Source organism: Oncorhynchus mykiss, chromosome 17, assembly GCF_013265735.2.
Source record: "Oncorhynchus mykiss isolate Arlee chromosome 17, USDA_OmykA_1.1, whole genome shotgun sequence".
Lineage (NCBI taxonomy): Eukaryota > Metazoa > Chordata > Actinopteri > Salmoniformes > Salmonidae > Oncorhynchus > Oncorhynchus mykiss.
In genome coordinates, this window is record NC_048581.1 from 88200979 (window position 1) to 88219994 (window position 19016).

The window sequence follows — 19016 nt, forward strand, 5'->3', positions numbered from 1 at the left end:
TTCTTAACTGACTTGCCTAGTTAAATTTAACAAATAAATATAGGTCCTTTTTAAGCTTAAAGGACCTAAATCGACCTTTGTGGCCGATTTGTCACCTGCCGTCGCTGCAAGGCATCGACATCTGTAGGTGTAGTGGTGCGTGATCTGATGTTAAGGAAATCTCACGTTTTTTTTGCTGTCCTGAGGTCGACTGTGTCATGCTAAAACCGCAGAGCATACTATTTACCAAGGCCCCTTTTTCCGATTAAAAAAGAAAAAAAAAAAGAAATGACCTTTCCTACACACGTCTCAGTAGTTGGTATTCTGGCTTTACCTTATGAAGGTGTGTAACGGGCTTTTGCATTACGCATGCTGAATACTCTCCCACTTTCTATACCGACAGATTTTCTCTTGGGTGTTTTCAAGAGGGTGTTCAGTACATTTTATCTTTACTAATGTACATTTTGTTGCCAGACTAGCATACATTTGAGAGAACGGGTTCAGAAAATAAGGATCGATTTAAAGAAATCCATCTAAATATATGCATATTCATCTCTGTTTTAATCACCAATTTGAAAGTTGTAAAAAAAAAAAATACTCTGTCTTGTCTATTATTTAGACTCATTTGGGGGTTAGGAAAGTATGTTTGAATTATAACTGGTTTGGAAAGCGTTTACAGACACAATTTATTGAATCAAAAATAGTGGTTTGATTCATTTGAGAATTGCCACATTCAGTTCTTATAACCCATGGTAAACTTTAGTTTGTTAACAAGAAATTTGTGGAGTGGTTGAAAGACGAGTTTTAATAACTCCAACCTAAGTGTACATAAACTTTCGACTTCAACTGTTATGTTACGGGATTCATCCGATAACATTGAGTTTACCCCAGTCACCATCTTCATTAAGTGCATTGATGATGTCATTGATGACATCGTCGGTGCATTCAAAAAGTATTCAGACCCCTTGATTTTTTTTCCCACACATTTTATTACGTTACAGCCTGATTCTAAAATGGATTAAATCGTCCCCCCCCCCTCATCAATCTACACACAATACCCCATAATGACAAAGCAAAAATATGTTTTTAGAAATATTTGCAAATGTATTGAAAATACAAAATTGAAATATAACATTTACATAAGTATTCAGGCCCTATACTATACTATTGGGTATGACGCTACAAGCTTGGCACACCTGTATTTGGGGAGTTTCTACCATTCTTCTCTGCAGATCCTCTCAAACTTTACCAGGTTGGATGGGGAGCGTTGCTGCACAGCTTTTTTCAGGTCTCTCCAGAGATGTTAGATCGGGTTAGGTTTGTTGTCCTGTTGGAAGGTGAACCTTTACCCCAGTCTGGGGTCCTGAGCACTCTGGAGCAGGTTTTCATCTAGGATCTCTCTGTACTTTGCTCCGTTCATCTTTCTCTCGACCCTGACTAGTCTCCCAGTCCCTGCCGCTGAAAAACATCCCCACAGCATGATGATGCCACCACCATGCTTCACCGTAGGGATGGTGCCAGGTTTCCTCCAGACGTGACGCTTGGCATTCAGGCGAAAGAGTTCAATCTTGGTTTCATCAGACCTGAGAATCTTGTTTCTTATGGTCTGATAGTCCTTTTAGGTGCCTTTTGGGAAAACTCCAAGTGAGCTGTCACGTGCCTTTTTTCTGAGGAGTGGCTTCTGTCTGGCCACTCTACCATAGGTTTTCTCTTTTTCGTTCTGGGGTATTGTATGTAGATTGATGAGGGGTGGGGGGGGGGGTGATATAATTCGTTTTTGAATAAGGCTGTAACGTAACAAAATGTGGAAAAAGTCAACGGGGTCTGAATACTCTCTGAATGCACTACATGGCTACCGCAATCACCTGTCATTGCTATTTGCTGTGACATGTATTCCCTGTGTCACTATTTCTTTGTTTGTTTTGTTTTTTACTTTGCATTGTTAGAAAAGGACCCGTATGTAAGCGTTTCACTCGTAGTCTCACCGGTTGTTTATGACGCACGGGACAGATAAAATGAGTTGATTTGATTTTGTCTCTACATCTCGTCTATCAGTGAATTACACTCCTAGCCTGCTGTATATCTCAGCCTGGTCTCATAGACTAGACGTAGCATAGACTAGACGTACTATGACACTCAAATTAGTTTGACACGCTACGTTTACTTAACACAAATGAAAGGAGTGTGCGAGTTCGAATCTCATCACAGACAACTTTAGCATTTGAGCTAGTTAGCAACTAAATATATATTTTTTTCTACTTTGTATGTTTGCTAACCCTTCCCCTAACCTTAACCCTTCTCCTAACCTTGACCTTTTAGCTAACCCTTATCCTAAACCTTTAACCTAACTCCTAACCTTAACCCCTAGAGCTAGCTAACGTTAGCATTAGCCACATGGCTAACGTTAGCTACAACACATTTGTGGATGTCCGTCATAGATATAGACATATTTTACGAAATGTAATTTGTAACATTGTAGGAATTGCACTTTCGTAACATATCATACCACGATGGACACCCACAAGTTAATACAAAACATAACATGTCATACTAAATAGGGTGTCTAAAAAAAGAATAATACGATATGCTCTGAGACCAGGTTGCATCTCTACAGCTCTTTTATCAGAAAACCCAATTGTGGGTGTGTGGGGTACAATTGGTAGAATACATAAAGGCCTGTTATTCTAGTTTAAATTAATCACTGCACCCGTGCTATCATTTACACGAAAGAATGTGACTGTCAACATTTAATTCAGACGAGAGGGTTTACCTCTGAAGTTTCATTGTTTACATTATGTGACTTACTCTGTCGGAACTAGAAGCACAAGCATTTCGCTACACTCGCATTAACATCTGCTAACCATGTGTATGTGACAAATAAAATTTGATTTGATTTGCCCGCACATAGAGGCGTTGTCATATCAAGACAACTCGGAAATGTCCGACTTGCACACTCGTTGAAGAAATGGTGCCGGAGTTTCCCATTTGGAAAATATCAGAATAGACCAATAACGTACATACATTTTTAACTCGGAGATACCGAGTTTCCGAGTTGTATTGAAAGCACCATAGTGGCAGCATCTATCAGTGCGAGCCTGTCTCCACACACACATAGCGCTGAGAGAGACGCAGATAATCGTGAACCGGAGCATCCAAATTCAGACCCTTATCACGGTTAGCGTTTTTCTTAACCAGCCAGTATGCGATGAGGTGCGTTCTCTCCGCCCGCTACAGCTGAAAAACAACGAGCAACAATAGTTCTAAATAGTGTGGAATTGTTTTCGCTGCAGTCATGGTAGGCCTGCTTCGCCCGCTTTTATTCGGTAAGTCTTGTTTTTATTATGGCAGGTCTGCGCCGCTACTGTAGTGTAGTACCTGTTATTGGTGTCGCATGATAGCCCAAATCAATGTAAACTACGCGCTCAGTCTCTTTCAATTGAATATTGCTTGGTTGTTGAAACATTGATACAAAAAAATGTATCATTTGTAATTGTTTAAATGATGGTTATTCGTGTTTTCTAACAGGATCATCTTCCTACTATGAATCATCAACAAAAGCTCAATATGCACTGAGTGCGTTTCTGCAGCGATCATAAATCACACGCCGTGTTTTCCAATGCAATATTCACAGATGCATAAAATTGTCATCATAAGTCTGTTGCCCAACAAAGGGAGGCCTGTATGTATCCAAAGAAAACCCATGTAGTTATGCTCTGTCATATCTCCTACTTGAAAAGAAGAGAATGTTGAATGTGACTCATTGTGAGGCTAATTATAAAAGTGGACCCACTGATTGGTGCAGTAGTGAATTCAATTAGACCTGTGTTTAAACATGAAACCAGCGTGTTTTTAAATATAGGATTGTTTTTATTTTTGTTAATCTGACATCATGAGATTATTCAGATTTATAATAGATGTCAAAACAATAAATATGATAGTTTACAGTACAGTACCAATGTTTTCCTGTTCCTGTGTAGTACACAGCCTAGACAAACAAGTCTGTCTGTCCTCAGACAGTTGAGAAGCAACACCCAACTCACGAGGAGCTGGATTGTTTAGATCTAGAATTGATTATCTAAGGAAACCCAGTTATATGTAGGCTGTAATGAAGTTCCTACAGGCTAGTCATTATACTGGACAGGACGAGCACAGCACAGTCAAACCGGGTTGGAGGTTATCCCGTTACTAGAGAGCACACACATTTATCTTGACAGTCAGTGGAGCACGTGTTTTCCTTCTGAGTTAAGTGGCTTTACCACTCAACCCCCTCAACCCATAGTTTAATTGTAGTGACACTGTGCCTGACAGATATTGATTGCATGGAACATTGTAAACCATTACAAAAGAGGCCACTAATTAGTGTTGCCACTCAGTGCTCTAGCCAACTCCTTGTATGGTTCAATGAAAACGGTAGTCAGAGGAGTCTACTTGTGTTCAATAAAAACGGTAGTCAGAGGAGTCTCCTTATGGTTCAATGAAAATGGTAGTCAGAGGAGTCTCCTTATGGTTCAATGAAAACGGTAGTCAGAGGAGCCTCCTTATGGTTCAATGAAAACGGTAGTCAGAGGAGTCTCCTTATGGTTCAATGAAAATGGTAGTCAGAGGAGTCTCCTTATGGTTCAATGAAAACGGTAGTCAGAGGAGCCTCCTTATGGTTCAATGAAAACAGTAGTCAGAGGAGCCTCCTTATGGTTCAATGAAAACGGTAGTCAGAGGAGTCTCCTTATGGTTCAATGAAAACGGTAGTCAGAGGAGTCTACTTGTGTTCAATAAAAACGGTAGTCAGAGGAGTCTCCTTATGGTTCAATGAAAACGGTAGTCAGAGGAGTCTCCTTATGGTTCAATGAAAACGGTAGTCAGAGGAGTCTCCTTATGGTTCAATGAAAACGGTAGTCAGAGGAGTCTCCTTATGGTTCAATGAAAACGGTAGTCCGAGGAGTCTCCTTATGGTTCAATGAAAACGGTAGTCCGAGGAGTCTCCTTATGGTTCAATGAAAACGGTAGTCAGAGGAGTCTCCTTATGGTTCAATGAAAACAGTAGTCAGAGGAGCCTCCTTATGGTTCAATGAAAACGGTAGTCAGAGGAGTCTCCTTATGGTTCAATGAAAACGGTAGTCAGAGGAGTCTCCTTATGGTTCAATGAAAATGGTAGTCAGAGGAGCCTCCTTATGGTTCAATGAAAACGGTAGTCAGAGGAGTCTCCTTATGGTTCAATGAAAGCGGTAGTCAGAGGAGCCTCCTTATGGTTCAATGAAAACGGTAGTCAGAGGAGTCTCCTTATGGTTCAATGAAAGCGGTAGTCCGAGGAGTCTCCTTATGGTTCAATGAAAACGGTAGTCAGAGGAGCCTCCTTATGGTTCAATGAAAGCGGTAGTCAGAGGAGTTGGCCTACTGGTATGGAACCAGGCTACACCCTTTTTCTATATCCTTTCACCACATCCAGACTCAGGGAAATCATTTACCAACTTCATCGTTTTTTTATGAGGGGATTGTATTATTTTCTGTCCTATTTCCATAACAGCCAATGAGAATATTACCATGTCGCTCTATTGGTCCAGTGCTGACATTTACAGTAGTGCTGACATTTACAGTAGTGCTGACATTTACGGTAGTGCTGACATCTGTTTTAAGCACTATGCAGGCACAAAAGAACAAGGACAGCACTTCGGTACAGTAGCCTATAGGCTTTTCTGAAACTCCCTCCCTCCACTGGCTCTGCGAAATGTGTTTACTTCAACACAATGCTTTCCACTGCGCGCGCTGGCTGGCTGGCTGGCTGGCTGGCTGGCTGGCTGGCTGGCTCACGACATCAGGAAGGATTCAATATCCAAAACCGTGATTGTTTCTCAGTGACTATATTCTCAATGATTATTTTATTATTATATTACATTTGGAAAGTATTCAGATCCTCTGACTTTCACCACATATTTTTAACGTAACAGCCTTATTCTAAAATGGATTCAATTGTTTTTTTCCTCATCAATCTACACACAATACCCCACAATGACAAAGCAAAAACAGGTTTGAGATTTTAGCAATAGTATAAATAAATAACTAAATAAAATACAAATATGACATTTACATAAGTATTCAGACCTTTTACTCAGTACTTTGTCGAAGCACCTTTGGCAGCGATTACAGCCTCGAATGTTCTTGGGTATGATGCTACAAGCTTGGCATACCTGAATTTGGGGAGTTTCTCCCAATCTTCTCTGTAGATCCTCTCAAGCTCTGTCAGGTTGGATGGGGAGTGTCGCTGTATAGCTATTTTCAGGTCTCTCCAGAGACGTTAGTTCGGTTTCAAGTCCAGGGTCTGGCTGGGCCACTCAAGGTCATTCTGAAACTTGTCCTGAAGCCACTGCTATGTTGTCTTGGCTGTGTGCTTAGGGTTGTTATTCTGTTGGAAGGGTGAACCTTCACCTCAGTCTGAGGTCCTGAATGCTCTGGAGCAGGTTTTCATCTAGGATCTCTCTGTACTTTGCTCTGTTCATCTTTCCCTCGATCTTGACTAGTCTCCCAGTCCCTGCCGCTGAAAAAACATTCCCACAGCATGGTGCTGCCACCACCATGCTTCACGGTAGGGATGGTCTCAGGTTTCCTCCAGATGTGATGCTTCGGCATTCAGGCGAAAGAGTTCAATCTTGGTTTCATCAGACCAGAGAATCTTGTTTCTCATGGTCTGAGAGTCTTTAGATGCCGTTTGGCAAACTCCAAGCGGGATGTCATGAGCCTTCTACTGAGGAGTGGCTTCTGTATGGCCACTCTACCATAATGGCCTGATTGGTGGAGTGCTGCAGAGATGGTTGTCCTTCTGGAAGGTTCTCCCATCTCCACAGAGGAACTTTAGAGCTCTGTCAGAGTGACCATCGGGTTCTTGGTCACCATTGAAGGTCCCCTAGAACACAGTGGCCTCCATCATTCTTAAATGGAAGAAGTTTGGAACCACCAAGGCTCTTCTCCCCCGATTGCTCAGTTTGGCCGGGCAGCCAGCTCTAGGAAGAGTCTTGGTGGTTCCAAACTTCTTCCATTTAAGAATGATGGAGGCCACTGTGTTCTAGGGGACCTTCAATGCTGCAGAAATGCTTTGGTACCCTTCCCCAGATCTGTACCTCGACACAATCCTGTCTCTGAGCTCTACAGACAATTCCTTCGACTTCCTGGCTTGGTTTTTGCTCTGACATGCACTGTCAACTGTGGGACATTATATCGACAGGTGTGTGCCTTTCCAAATCATGTCCAATCAATTTACCACAGGTGGACTCCACTCAAGTTACAGAAACATCTCAAGGAAGGTCAATGGAAACAGGATGCACCTGAGCTAAATTGCAAGTCTCTTAGCAAAGGGTCTGAATAAAAAAAACTTTTCTCTTTGTCATTATGGGGAATTGTGATGTCATTATGGGGAATTGTGATGTCATTATGGGGAATTGTGATGTCATTATGGGGAATTGTGATGTCATTATAGGGAATTGTGATGTCATTATGGGGAATTGTGATGTCATTATGGGGTATTGTGATGTCATTATGGGGTATTGAGATGTCATTATAGGGTTTGTGTGTAGATTGATGAGGAAAAACATGAATGTAATCAATTTTAGAATAAGGCCTTAACGTAACAAAATGTGGAAAAAGTCAAGAAGTCTAAATACTTTCCGAATGCACTGTATACACATATACACCTGCTAATCTCAGCCTGTTCACTTTCAACAGTTTTCTGCTGTGAGAAATGTACACTGTAGGCAGCCAGAGAACAGGCACTATGCATTTCACTACTACCCACAGCTAAAGCTGCCTACACAGTGCTGCAAAGTCAACCTCCCTCTGTCTGTAGCCCTGCCATCCTCCTACAGGACACAGCAGCATCCTGGAACCCATTCAAAGCAGGTAGAATAGTCATTAATCATACTATTGACCCTCATGAATGTACTTAGCAGGACAGGTAAGTGATTGATCACTGATGTGGAATGATATGGATATAAGGAGATAGAGAGCACGCTATAGAGATGAAGCAGCCGAAGCACTTGTGTGAATCACACACACAGAGTTTATACTACCGGTCAAAAGTTTTAGAAAACCTACTCATTCAAGGGTTTTTCTTTATTTTTTAAAACTATATTCTACATTGTATAATAATTGTGAAGACATCAAAACTATGATATAACACATATGGAATCATGTAGTCACCAAAAAAGTGTTAAACAAATGAGATTCTTCCAATAGCCACCCTTTGCCTTGATGACAGCTTTGCACACTCTTGGCATTCTCTCAACCAGCTTCACGAGGTAGTCACCTGGAATGCATTTCAATTAACTTAACAGGTGTGCCTTCTTAAAAGGTAATTTGTGGAATTTCTTTCCTTCTTAATGCATTTGAGCCAATCATTTGTGTTGTGACATGGTAGGGTTGGTTTACAGAAGATAGCCCTATTTGGTATAAGACCAAGTCCATATTATGACAAGAACAGCTCAAATAAGCAAAGAGAAATGACAGTTCATCATTACTTTTAAGACATGAAGGTCAGTCTATCCAGAAAATGTCAAGAACTTTGAAATGTTCTTCAAGTGCAGTTGCAAAAACCATCAGGCGCTATGATGAAACTGGCTCTCATGAGGACCGCCACAGGAAAGGAAGACCCAGAGTTACCTCTGCTGCAGAGGATAAGTTCATTAGAGTTACCAGCCGCAGAAATTGCAGCCCAAATAAATGCTTCACAGAGTTTAAGTAACAGACACATCTCAACATCAACTGTTCAGAGGAGACTGTGTGAATCAGGCCTTCATGGTTGAATTGCTGCAAAGAAACTACTACTAATGGACACCAATAATAAGAAGAGACTTGATTGGGCCAAGAAACACGAGCAATGGACATTAGACTGGTGGAAATTTGCCCTTTTAGTCCAGAGTCCAAATTGGAGATGTTTGGTTCCAACCGCCGTGTCTTTGTTAGACGCTGTGTGGGTGAACGGATGATCTCTGCATGTTTATTTCCCACTGTAAAGCATGGCGGAGGAGGTGTTATGATGTGGGTGTGCTTTGCTGGTGACACTGTCTGTGATTTATTTAGAATTCAAGGCGCACTTAACCAGCATGGCTACTACAGCATTCTGCAGTGATACGCCATCCCATCAGGTTTGGGCTTAGTGGGACTATCATTTGTTTTTCAACAGGACAATGACCCAACACACCTCCAGGCTGTGTAAAAGGCTATTTGACCAAGAAGGAGAGTGCTGCATCAGATGACCTGGCCTCCACAATCAACCAACTTCAATCAAATTGAGATGGTTTGGGATGAGTCGGAACGTAGAGTGATTGAAAAGCAGCCAACAAGTGCTCAGCGTATGTTGGAACCCCTTCAAGACTGTTGGAAAAGCATGCCAGGTGAAGCTGGTTGAGAGAATGCCAAAGAGTGTGAAAATCTGTCATCAAGGCAAAGCGTGGCTATTTGAAGAATCTCAAATATAAAATATATTTTGATTTGTTTAACACATTTTCCTTGGTTCCTACATGATTCCATATGTGTTATTTCATAGTTTTGATGTCTTCACTATTATTCTACAATGTAGAAAATAGTTTTATGAAAATAAAGAATAACCCTTGAATGAGTAGGTGTTCTAAAACCTTTGACCTGTAGTGTATGTACCCGCGCTTTGGCTAAAGATAATTATGAAGAGGCATACAGTCAATGTCCAGTGTGGTGTGTTGCAGTGATTGAGTGCCCATGTGAAGGGTTAAGGTCATCATAATATCTACCCTTAAAGCTCCCTATCTGCCAATGCAGTGCTGCAAAGTCCACTAACCTCTGTCTGCTGCCCATTCTCCTATCATCCTATTGGACAGTATTCTCGGCTGGTTGAATAGCCATTCATCATGGTATTGACCCCCATCAGATGTACATCACCCTTCTGATTGGGTAGAAGAAGGAGATAGAAGACGACAGTGGAAGTCCTGAGAGAACTCTTCAGAACAATCAGCTAGCTATACACCATTGGCTAAAGATGCATATGACATGGGTTAAAGATGAAGAATCACACAATCAATGTCAAGTCCAATGGGATGCAGTGATTGTGAAGGATGTCCAATGGGATGCAGGGATTGTGAAGGATGTGAAGGATGTCCAATGGGATGCAGGGATTGTGAAGGATGTCCAATGGGATGCAGTGATTGTGAAGGATGTGAAAGATGTCCAATGGGATGCAGGGATTGTGAAGGATGTCCAATGGGATGCAGGGATTGTGAAGGATGTCCAATGGGATGCAGGGATTGTGAAGGATGTCCAATGGGATGCAGGGATTGTGAAGGATGTCCAATGGGATGCAGGGATTGTGAAGGATGTCCAATGGGATGCAGGGATTGTGAAGGATGTCCAATGGGATGCAGGGATTGTGAAGGATGTCCAATGGGATGCAGGGATTGTGAAGGATGTCCAATGGGATGCAGGGATTGTGAAGGATGTGAAGGATGTCCAATGGGATGCAGTGATTGTGAAGGATGTCCAATGGGATGCAGGGATTGTGAAGGATGTCCAATGGGATGCAGGGATTGTGAGTGATGTCCAATGGCATGCAGGGATTGTGAAGGATGTCCAATGGGATGCAGGGATTGTGAAGGATGTGAATTATGTCCAATGGGATGCAGGGATTGTGAGTGAGTGCACATACAGCAGCATCCTGGAAACTATTGAGAGCAGAGAATAATAGTCTTTAATCAATATATTGACCCCCATGAAGAAGACGACGTTGGAAATCCTGAGATAGAGAGAACAAAGTAGCTGACACACACACACACACAAGAATCACACAGTCAATGCCCAATGTGGTGCAGTGCCTGTGAGTGCAGTGCACATTTGAAGGACGTGGTTCCTTAGGTCCAGACCAGATGGTTAAAACCTCTTGGAGCACCGATCCCTTTAGCGGGATCATTTTCGTCAACATCCGGGGGAATTGCAGAGCGCCAAATTCAAATTAAATTACAAAAAATATGACATTTTCATGAATTCACAAATGCAATATACCAAAACACAGCTTAGCTTGGTGTTAATCCACCTGGCGTGTCAGATTTCAAAAAAGCTTTACGGTGAAAGCAAACCATGCGATTATGCGAGGACAGCTCCCAGCAGACAAAACATTACAAACAGCTAGCAGCAATTATATGCATATTCAAGAGGTTTTAACAACATTGCCCCTTCCAGATCTCAGCAGGAGAGCAAAGAACCACATTATTTCCCTGCAAAGTGCTGCTACATAACACAAGGAGCAACAATAGCTACACAGGAAGTTGGCCTGCAACAGAGAGATGTCAGGGAAGGAAATCATTGGATTTACTGTGGAATCAATATTTATCACCATCTGGGATCCTCCATAGATCCTGTTCCAAGTCAAATAAACAGTTTTCTGGTATCTGTTTGGTATGACTTAGTGTCTTGTTGTAGTTGCTCTTGTTGTTGTTGTTGCGCTTGTTGTTGCTCTTGTTGTTGTTGTTGCTCTTGTTGTTGTTGTTGCGCTTGTTGTTGTTGCTCTTGTTGTTGTTGTTGTGTGAGTATGAATTATTATGGTCAGTAGTACTTAGCCTTTCTATCTGTCATGGGTCAATGAAGTGGCATTCAAAGTAAAGTTTTGTCTCAGTCCTGGGTGATGTCCAAGTCTTGACCTTGAAGCTAGATATAGAATACAGCTGTCCAAGTCTTGACCTTGAAGCTAGATGTAGAATACATATCTCCTAGTCTTGTCCTTGAAGCTAGATGTAGAATACATATCTCCTAGTCTTGTCCTTGAAGCTAGATGTAGAATACATATCTCCTAGTCTTGTCCTTGAAGCTAGATGTAGAATACATATCTCCTAGTCTTGACCTTGAAGCTAGATGTAGAATACATATCTCCTAGTCTTGTCCTTGAAGCTAGATGTAGAATACATATCTCCTAGTCTTGACCTTGAAGCTAGATGTAGAATACATATCTCCTAGTCTTGACCTTGAAGCTAGATGTAGAATACATATCTCCTAGTCTTGACCTTGAAGCTAGATGTAGAATACATATCTCCTAGTCTTGTCCTTGAAGCTAGATGTAGAATACATATCTCCTAGTCTTGTCCCTGAAGCAAGCTAGATGTAGAATACATATCTCCTAGTCTTGACCTTGAAGCTAGATGTAGAAAACATATCTCCTAGTCTTGATTTTGAAGCTAGATGTAGAATACATATGTCCTAGTCTTGTCCCTGAAGCTAGATGTAGATCACATTATTGCGTCAGCCCCTTGGTGAAAAAAGGGCCTCTTTTCCCTATGGGCCCTGCTCTAAAGTAGTGCACTGTATAGGTAATTGAGGTGTCATTGGGACGTACCCAAGGTTAGACGCAGACAGCCATGTGGAAACTCAGAGAGTACACAACCAGACCAGTACTATAATAGTTGGCCAGTATGTGGTTCAGTGAAACACGTTCCCATGATTCCTTACATTGCCTGAGACCTGCCGGAAGACTTGTTAGCTCCCTGAGCTTCAGCCTTTAGCTCGGCGTGCTAACACAGCCTCATGGTTGAGACACAGGTTCAAACCCAGTTAGTCACACCAGAAGTTCTGGGGACTCAGAGGAGGATCTTAATTTGATCAGCCTGTTGCAGGATAACTTTCCGGCAATGCAGAAAATGTAAAACGGATGACGCTGGGCCAATTGTGCGCCTCCTCATGGGTCGCCCGGTCACGCACGGCTGTGACACAGCCTGGGATTGAACCCAGGTTGGTAGTGACAACTCAAGCACTACAATGGAATGCCTTAGACCACTGCACCACTCGGAAGGCCTATGACTGACCTCTCTATAGAAAGATAAGACTCTCAATAAGACAATAGTGTTCTCCGTTCTGCCCTACGAGTTTGGAAGTTAACCCATATGAATGAATGGAAGTCTGGAGGTAGTTTCGTGCCAACAAATATAAGGGGTTAAATATGTGTCCAAAAAAAACACACAAATATTTTGTGAGCTTTCTTATATCTCCTAGATATAGGACAGACACTTATTACAAAACCCTCATTCCTTATGATAGATTTTTGGACCGTCTTTTATGCCATTTATGAATGTGTTATTTCATGTGTTTCTATGAGCTATAGTAGTAAAGGCCAAATTCAATATTTTATCAAATAATTGTTTTATAAATTGTTTTTTTTATAGCTAAAGGGGGCCTACAATTCTAAATCAAAATAGCTAAATGATTAATGGTATGACCATCTTAAAACAATTCCATTTGTTAGCTTTTCGAGGTTAAAAGGCTTCTGAAGTTTATAATTTCCACTTTGAAGCGGCCAGTGGCCCCAAACAACAGGGATGTGTTTGTAGAGCCGACAGACAGACAGACAGACAGAACCAACCCAGGAAGAGAACAGGGATGTGTTTGTAGAGCCGACAGACAGACAGACAGAACCAACCCAGGAAGAGAACAGGGATGTGTTTGTAGAGCTGACAGACAGACAGACAGACAGACAGACAGACAGACAGACAGAACCAACCCAGGAAGAGAACAGGGATGTGTTTGTAGAGCCGACAGACAGACAGACAGACAGAACCAACCCAGGAAGAGAACAGGGATGTGTTTGTAGAGCCGACAGACAGACAGACACCAGGAAGAGAACAGAGATGTGTTTGTAGAGCCGACAGACAGACAGAACCAACCCAGGAAGAGAACAGAGATGTGTTTGTAGAGCCGACAGACAGACAGACAGACAGAACCAACCCAGGAAGAGAACAGGGATGTGTTTGTAGAGCCGACAGACAGACAGACACCAGGAAGAGAACAGAGATGTGTTTGTAGAGCCGACAGACAGACAGAACCAACCCAGGAAGAGAACAGAGATGTGTTTGTAGAGCCGACAGACAGACAGACACCAGGAAGAGAACAGGGATGTGTTTGTAGAGCTGACAGACAGACAGAACCAACCCAGGAAGAGAACAGAGATGTGTTTGTAGAGCCGACAGACAGACAGACACCAGGAAGAGAACAGGGATGTGTTTGTAGAGCCGACAGACAGACAGAACCAACCCAGGAAGAGAACAGGGATGTGTTTGTAGAGCCGACAGACAGACAGACACCAGGAAGAGAACAGAGATGTGTTTGTAGAGCCGACAGACAGACAGACAGACACCAGGAAGAGAACAGGGATGTGTTTGTAGAGCCGACAGACAGACAGAACCAACCCAGGAAGAGAACAGGGATGTGTTTGTAGAGCCGACAGACAGACAGAACCAACCCAGGAAGAGAACAGAGATGTGTTTGAGTTTGAGTCAGTGATAGAAGCCATGCCAGCTGTAAAGGCGTGTCCTTATCTAACCACAAGCCTCTGTGACTCAGCATTTAGAAAGCCACAGCCTGGAAAGTGTGTTTTGGGAATAAGGAATAGCCTAAACCTCTGTCTTGGTGATGCTTTCTGCCATGTATCTGTGACCTCACTGTCCTGGTCAAAGAGGAGCCAGACTTACTTATCTACAGTAACTGTAAGGCTCTGTGACTCAGCATTTAGAAAGCCATGGCTAGGATGGGAAATGTATTTTGAGAACAAGGAATGAATCTCAGTCTTCTTGTCATGTGGTTGGTGACGGAGCCACAGGGGAGCTTAGCCCAGTGTGAGCTCATAGTTCAACATATTCAAACAGTGTGGAATTAAGCTGATTGGACTCTAGACTGTATTAAGCCATTTGTGGTTAAAACTGGGACCAGACAGGAGCACATTTCTTAACAGGTCAAAGACTGACAGGTGTCACTCAAGTGCTTAGTAGCTTAATATCCATCTGTCACATGCATTACCTGCTTTTAGTCATTTTACAGACACTCTTATCCAGAGCAACTTACAGAAGTGCACGTATACATTTTCACGTACTGGTCCTCTGTGGGAATCGAACCCACAACATTGACGTTGCAAGTGCCATGCTCTACCAACTGAGCCACACGGGACCACACGCAGACCCCATTAAGACAACTCAATTTAACAATATGGAAAAACACAGAGAAAAAGACTACACATTTAGAGTATTACCTTCTATTTCAAATCAAATCTAACCAAACTTTATTTGCCACAGGCGCCGAATACAACAAGTGCAGATTTGACCGTAAAATGCTTAATAACAAGCCCTTAACCAACATTGCAGTTGAAGAAGAAGAAAGTGACTATATATAGGTAACAAACAAACAAATAGGGGTGGGGGGGTCAGTCAATGTAAATTGTCCAGTGGCGATTTGTATGAATTGTTCAGCAGTCTAATGGCTTGGGGGTAGAATCTGTTGATGAGCCTTTTGGTCCTAGACTTGGAGCTCCGGTACCGCTTGCCGTGCAGTACCAGGGAAAAGAGTCTATAACTTGGGTGACTGGAGTCTCTATTTGTAAGGACATCTTATTTTAGTAATGCTTTATTTCACAGCCCGATGTAAGCTGGTACTTACCTAGTAATGGATGGAAATCTCTCTGTCTCTCTCTCTCTCTCTCTCTCTCTCTCTCTATTTCCTTCTCTCTCTTTCCTTCTTTCCTCCTCTTTCCTTCCTTTCCTCTTCTCTTTCCTTCTCTCTCTTTCCAGGCTCCACACTATTTTTCCTACTGTCATGTGATGCCCTGCTGAGTGATGGGATGGGACCACCCACCTTGCTGTCCACCTCCCAGCCCTCTCCTCTGTCCCTCATGGACCAAGATGTGGAGGAGCAGCCGGAGAGGATGACCGGTACATTAGAGTAGTGGACCAGGAACCAAAGGGTTGCTGGTTCAAATCCTATGCCCGACAGGGAAATCTATTGGGGGCATAGTCCTAGCATCATCATCCTAGAGCAAGGCATTTAATCCCCAAAATAATCCACGGAGTGTTTGTGGACAATAAAGTAAATAAGTATTCTTCTTCTCTGTAGTTCCAGGCAGCCCCACCACAGTACCAGGCCTAACCTCCCAGGGACAGGAGTCCTCGGGGTTATTCAATGACGACAACAAGCCTCTGCAGTCCTCTGTTCATCTCTGGGATGATGTCAGAGACCAAGTCAACATCACTGGTCTAGACAGGAAGTCCCTCAGAGGTACGTAGACTATGTATGTGACAGTGGTGTGTCCTTTCTGTCTGACATCAGAGTTCCCCTGTTATATCTTGTCCACTCTTTCGTGAGAAGAGGACAGGGATGATCTTAGAGTGAATATATGGCAGCAGGTAATATGTCCCAAACAGCAGCACTAGATGCTCACCACCACTCACACTATATAAATTAAGATGATATTGCTGAGATGGGTGTATTTATTCCCAGAACTGTTTATTGTGGTGGGCTGGGTAAAGGCTGGGTAAAGGCTGGGTAAAGGCTGGGTACAGGCTGGGTACAGGCTAGGTACAGGCTGGGTACAGGCTAGGTACAGGCTAGGTACAGGCTGGGTACAGGCTGGGTACAGGCTGGGTACAGGCTGGGTAAAGGCTGGGTACAGGCTGGGTACAGGCTGGGTAAAGGCTGGGTAAAGGCTGGGTACAGGCTGGGTAAAGGCTTGGTACAGGCTAGGTACAGGCTGGGTACAGGCTGGGTACAGGCTGGGTACAGGCTGGGTACAGGCTGGATACAGGCTGGGTACAGGCTGGGTACAGGCTGGGTAAAGGCTGGGTACAGGCTGGGTACAGGCTGGGTAAAGGCTGGGTAAAGGCTGGGTAAAGGCTGGGTAAAGGCTAGGTACAGGCTGGGTACAGGCTGGGTACAGGCTGGGTAAAGGCTGGGTACAGGCTGGGTACAGGCTGGGTACAGGCTGGGTACAGGCTGGGTACAGGCTGGGTAAAGGCTGGGTACAGGCTGGGTAAAGGCTGGGTACAGGCTGGGTAAAGGCTGGGTACAGGCTGGGTACAGGCTGGGTACAGGCTGGGTACAGGCTAGGTACAGGCTGGGTAAAGGCTGGGTAAAGGCTGGGTACAGGCTGGGTACAGGCTGGGTAAAGGCTGGGTACAGGCTGGGTAAAGGCTGGGTAAAGGCTGGGTACAGGCTGGGTACTGCAGAATTATTTTACATTATGTCTGCACTGAGAGAAAGTTGAGTTGAGTATGATTCCTTGAGTTGAGTATGATTCCTTGAGTTGAGTTGAGTTGAGTATGATTCCTTGAGTTGAGTATGATTCCTTGAGCTGAGTTGAGTTGAGGATGATTCCTTGAGTTGAGTTGAGTATGATTCCTTGCATTGCGCAGAAGAACGGGGATGGGGATATGTTTCACTGCGGTACCAGTGTGGCAGACGATTTCTTATAAGCGTCCGGATTAGTCTCCCTGTCCTTGAAAGCGGCAGCTCTAGCCTTTAGCTCGATGCGGATGTTGCCTGTAATCCATGGCTTCTGGTTGGGATATGTACGTACGGTCACCGTGGAGACGACGTCATCGATGCACTTATTGATGAAGCCGATGACTGAGTAATAGTCCTATCAGTCAATAACAGGACCTTAGGCTGCTGCCCTATATACATTGACTTGAAATCACTGGCCACTTTAATAAATGGAACACTAGTCACTTTAATAATGTTTACATACATGTATTACTCATCTCATATGTATTTACTGTATTCTACACTATTCTACTGTATCTTAGTCTATGCCGCTCTGACATTGCTCGTCCATAAATGTATATATTCTTAATTACATTCCTTTACTTATATTTGTGTGTATTGGGTATATGTTGTGAAATTGTTAGATATTACTGCACTGTCGGAGCTAGACACACAAGCATTTCGTTACACCCGCAAGAACATCTGCAAAACACGTGTATGTGACCAATAAAAATGGATTTGATTTATGTCCGGGAAATCGGTTCTATATGAACATCATATTTCAGTGTGACTGTATTGGGGGGAGGGGGGGGGGGGGGGGGGGGGGGGGGGGGTGCCTCCCAGTCTATTGTAAATCAAGCAACACTAGGGATTGACAGTCTGTTTGTGTTGTGGATAATACATGTGTCCCAGTCACACTGACATATTTCACTACACAGAGTTAAGGAGCGTTCATTATAATAAATCATAGGTTATGACTGTGTGTACTAGTAAATACCAGGTCATCTCTGTACTGTAAAGTCAAGTACTACCATTTCTTCTTGTTCGTCTCAGGTTACAGTCAGACCCTCTCCCAGACCTCCACCTCTCCTATGGAGGAACCCAGACAGGGTAATCACACCTCTCCCTTCAAGGATGCGGTGGAGAGGCAGGAGCGGGAGCTATGGGAGATGGAGAGAGAGTCCAGCGGCCTCCCCCTGGAGGCTGGCTACGGCCAGAACCAGAGCATGCCTACCACCACCTCCAACACCACCACATCCAACACCACCACATCCAACACCACCACATCCAACACCACCACATCCAACACCCCCACCTCCAACACCCCCACCTCCAACACCACCACATCCAACACCACCACCACCCCAACCTCCAACACCCCCACAACCCCTGCTGCTGACCCTCTGGTTCCTGTAGACTCAACCACCTTAGACCCACAATACGTCCCAGTGTACGGGGGTTCTCAATCAACTCCTGAAGACACAGTGGAGGTAGACGTAGCAGATGAGGAGGAGGAGGAGGAGGAGGAGAGGGAGAGTTCCACCCCTGAGCCTGATGCCTCCACCTCCAGACCAACCCTCCCAGAGGTAGGTGTCTTCCCCAGCCTTGGGCCTCTCCAGTCGGACAACACCCATACAGAAGACCAGGAGGAGGAGGAGGAAGAGGAAGAGGAGGCAGTGGTCCTTGGAAGACCTAGGAGTGAATCGGGAAGAGCAGGGAGAGGAGGTGACATCTCTCCCCTGACCACAGCCCCCTTGGCGTCTCTGGCGCCAACGGTCGATGTCACGGAGGATTCAGCGCTCCGTCTGGAGGACGAGGAGATGTTCGCTGGGAAGGAGATCCAGGAGAAGGAGAGGAGGCAGGAGGAGGAAAAGAAGCATGATGAGGAGGAGCAGGAGGTCAGGCATGGAGGAAAAGAGCTGTTAACGGAGGCAGAGCTCCTCCGTGGTGCACACTTCTCACAGGAGATACAGCAGGTTCAGTAGTATGTCTAATCTATAATGTAGTATAGGAGGTGGTTC

The 19016-nt window shown here is 43.9% G+C and overlaps 1 protein-coding gene across 1 annotated transcript in view; it reads left to right on the plus strand.

The window, feature by feature from the left end:
• The first annotated feature begins 2918 nt into the window (after positions 1 to 2918).
• The window catches only part of LOC110493295 (podocalyxin-like protein 2), a 29497-nt gene continuing 13399 nt past the window's right edge, over positions 2919 to 19016 (plus strand). Inside the window, exons 1-4 of the mRNA XM_036950925.1 lie at positions 2919 to 3302; positions 15528 to 15668; positions 15850 to 16011; positions 18049 to 18971. Coding sequence (XP_036806820.1) covers positions 3272 to 3302; positions 15528 to 15668; positions 15850 to 16011; positions 18049 to 18971 — 1257 coding nt within the window. The 5' untranslated portion in view covers positions 2919 to 3271. The remainder of the gene's footprint in view (positions 3303 to 15527; positions 15669 to 15849; positions 16012 to 18048; positions 18972 to 19016) is intronic.